The sequence below is a fragment of the Miscanthus floridulus genome, chromosome 2 (genome assembly GCF_019320115.1).
Source record: "Miscanthus floridulus cultivar M001 chromosome 2, ASM1932011v1, whole genome shotgun sequence".
NCBI lineage: Eukaryota > Viridiplantae > Streptophyta > Magnoliopsida > Poales > Poaceae > Miscanthus > Miscanthus floridulus.
Genome location: NC_089581.1, coordinates 48,184,313 through 48,187,925, shown reverse-complemented (window position 1 = coordinate 48,187,925; position 3,613 = coordinate 48,184,313). Strand labels below are relative to the sequence as shown.

At 42.8% G+C, this 3,613-nt stretch overlaps 1 protein-coding gene across 1 annotated transcript; it reads left to right on the top strand.

The window, feature by feature from the left end:
* The first annotated feature begins 945 nt into the window (after positions 1–945).
* On the top strand, positions 946–2,008 carry LOC136536499 (TATA-box-binding protein 1-like). The gene is made up of 6 exons (XM_066528771.1): positions 946–972; positions 1,256–1,306; positions 1,392–1,436; positions 1,518–1,610; positions 1,711–1,812; positions 1,991–2,008. Exons 1-6 carry the CDS (start codon positions 946–948, stop codon positions 2,006–2,008), a joined length of 336 nt encoding a protein of 111 aa, XP_066384868.1.
* The last annotated feature ends 1,605 nt before the right edge of the window (positions 2,009–3,613 follow it).

Genomic DNA, 3,613 nt, shown 5'->3' with positions numbered 1-3,613 from the left:
TATTTTTTTCCTCTTCAAACTAATGGTGGATATTGTTCTATACACCTGAATAATGATATTGTCAATGTTCTGAATAATGTGGTCAGATTTGAATTTGAATTATTTTTTTTGCTGGAAAATCCACTGTAGGGGCGGTTCTTGATTGAACCGCCCTTACAAATACACACAGCAGGAGCGGCTGGTGATACAGCCGCCCTTACAGAAGTCCACTATAGGGGCGGTTAATATTACCAGCCGCCCCTACAGAGGGCATTGTAGGGGCGGCTGAAAACACCAGCCGCCCTTACAGAGGGCACTGCAGGGGCGGTCAGGAAACCGCCCCTATAGAGGCATCCTCTGTAGGAATACCCTGGAAAGGGCGGCTAGCGCAGCCGCCCCTACAGAGGCTCTAGAGCCGCCCCTACAGTAACATTTTGTAGTAGTGATAGGCTGTATTGTTGTTTCAATGTATTTTTTTTGTTTTCATTTTTTATTCTGCACGTAGTGATATCTATTCTTCCAAGGTTCTGTCTGTATGTAGCAATCGTTGGTGCTACTTCTCCAGAACTATTTTGTACATGTTTGCTTGTCTGTTTTTTATTTTCGATAAATGAATGGATCATAGTGCTGTATTTCCAGTGTGGTCCGATTAGCATGTACTCTGGATAATACCATTGATTTAAAGCTTTTCTTTTCCTTTATGCTTATGCTGTATTCATGGTTCATGTCTGTGGATGATGAATAGTCTGGACTAAAAACCATATAATTTCACATATGATAGTTGTTGATCCTTGTTTTAATTATACGATGATTTATATCGTCAAAATCATGCTTATCGCCTTGTGAACTTATGATAAATAAGAATTCCGTTTGTTCCTACAATTTATACGAATATGTTTAATAATTCATATGTGTGTAGCTAATATGCTATGTTTTGATATACATATGCATATTATTCTGCGAACTATGTCTAGCATATATAGTGAAAATCAAGTACTGGGTTTTATCTTATTGCCACGTTCAGTTCTGACATCATGCAACTTCATTTTCATACTTTATATTAGGTATGGTTCTGACCTTGTACCATAAGAAGATGAGATTATTGGTAGCTATTTATGGTTTAGTTGTTATAGCTGTTGAAAATTAGTGTGAACACCTCATAGGCACTTAAGGGTTACTTCTCAGTTATCCTTTTGCTTGATTGTATTCCTAATGAGCTTCTGTCTGAGAATTCATCATTTCCCTAATTGTGCACTAACCTGCTGTGAATTATCAGGTCTGTACTAGAGCAAAAAGTGAACAACAATCTGAACTTGCAGCTAGAAAGGTAATTTTGTGTTCTTTTCTTGTCATCTAAATATTCTTAGTCTGCTAAGGGTTGTCTGAACAAATAACTGTTTTGCTATTTGCAGTATGCTCGCATCATCCAGAAGCTTGGTTTTCCAGCAAAATTCAAGGTATGTATTCCATTCTTCAAACTTGTGTGCTTTAATTCTTGGATAAATGTCATTGAACTTCTCTTATTTCTGTGTTATCAGGACTTCAAGATTCAGAACATTGTTGGGTCTTGTGATGTCAAATTCCCGATCAGGCTTGACGGTCTTGCATACTCTCATGGTGCTTTCTCAAGTGTAAGTTGCATTCCTTGTCTTGTTAGCCATAATTCTCTCAGCTATCTTCTTGAATTTTCCTGCCAGTGTCCTAATATTTTGCTTGGCTTTCACTCTCCAATACGAACTAGAGCTCTTCCCTGGCTTGATCTATCGAATGAAGCAGCCAAAGATTGTGCTGCTGATTTTTGCTTCAGGCAAGATTGTTCTGACTGGAGCTAAGGTTAGCAGCCATTTGGTTGAGCTAGTATTGGACTAAATTATGATCTGTCCTTGAATTACACATTGATGGAACCAGGATTTGGTCTAATTCTAGCCTGTAGCCTGCCCAAACTAGATCCTAACATGTTTCAATGATGTTGGTGTCGGTTTGCTACATACCTAATCAAATTCCTTTGCAGGTGAATCTATTCCAGTGAGGCTGTTCCTGACACCTTATGAGTTGACCCCGACTTACCGCAACATAAACAACAAGTTCAGCGTCAAGTATTACCTGAATCTGGTCCTTGTGGACGAGGAAGATCGGAGGTACTTCAAGCAGCAAGAGATCACAATGTACCACCTCCTAGAATCTCCCCCGGCCTCCTAGATCCCAACCTGTAGCAGCATGTTCGCCTCTCAGGTTTTGTACAAGTGGGCACTGAGGTTAGAGCAATGTCCTGTATATAAACTCTTAGGTTGTAGCAGCATGTTCCTCTCTCATTGAGTTTCGGTACAATCGCAGAAGATAAGTCACGATGGAGTTGTGCATGAAAAATATATGTTCTGGTCGAATTTGAATTGTAAATTTGAATTTTTTTTTGTGGAAAAATGTACTGTAGGGGCGGTTGGTACTGTAGCCGCCCCTACAAATTGATTTGTAGGGGCGGCTGATAACACCAGCCGCCTCTATAAATCGATTTGTAGGGGCGGTCTAGGAACCGCCCCTACAAATACATGATTTGTAGAGACGGTATGGTAGGGGCGGCTGGCCGAACCGCCCCTACAAATGTACTGTAGCCGCCCCTGGAAATCATATCTGACGTAGTGTACATTAGGGCCAACTACGACTCAATGCCCATGCATGTCGTGGGTTTCGAACCGTCGTCGTCCCACGATGGCACCCGGACGATACCCGCCACGGCACTTGTTGTCCGTCGTCATCCCACGGTGGCACCCCGATAGCACGCCGCGTTTGCGTCATCGACACGTCGATTTCTCTACTCGGTCATGTATCAAGTCAAGCTTTATTTTTTTTACATATTCTTTAATTTTTATATATCTCTGGATATTATATATGCGCCTCCGCGGTCATACCATAGTTACATTCCAACTACTCATACAGCTCCGAACTTATAGTCGGAACTACACCTAACGGTATATAACATATGCTCCGTACGCATTATCTTTTTTCGTGCAACGCCGACTGTTCTAATCTACTCTTAACGGTTCTACAAATACTAGAGTCCTACGAACTCAAATTTGTGACACACTATTTACTCGCACGGCTCACATGGTTATGGTCATGAACCTCACTACCATACACCGGAGATACAAGTGCTTACAAATACAGGGTCAACTACTCAGAGAATTTACACAGCCTAGCAAGAGCAAGATGCAAAAAAATTACAAGCATCTCATAATACTAGGATCCGCTCCCGACCTATTATTTTACATGCATGGGGCCTGCTTCCGACTTGATATCCTGAATATCAATAACTACAAAATTCTGTATATTTATCTTATCGGGAACCAAATCTAGGTGAGGTACGCGCCTTCCCCGGCTACCTTATCGGGCCACTACTTCATTGGTTGAGGTACGTGCCTCTGTGGACTGCCTCTCATCGACAACTCACCGCCATGGCTTTAGTCGGCTCTCATCGACAACTCGCCGCCATGGCTCTCGTCGGCCCTCGTTGACAACTCACCGCCACGGCTCTCGTTGGCCCTCATCGACGCTCTCACCACCGCGGCTCGCGTCGATAACTCGCCGCTACTGATCGCCTCGGCTCTCGTCGGCTCTCGTCAACAACTCGCCGCTGCCG

Coding starts and splice junctions, on each gene's coding strand:
- LOC136536499 (XM_066528771.1), top strand. CDS start 946: ATGTCTAGCATATATAGTGAAAATCAA. Junction 973..1,255: donor GCATATATAGTGAAAATCAA/GTACTGGGTTTT, acceptor GTGAATTATCAG/GTCTGTACTAGAGCAAAAAG. Junction 1,611..1,710: donor CTCATGGTGCTTTCTCAAGT/GTAAGTTGCATT, acceptor TTCACTCTCCAA/TACGAACTAGAGCTCTTCCC.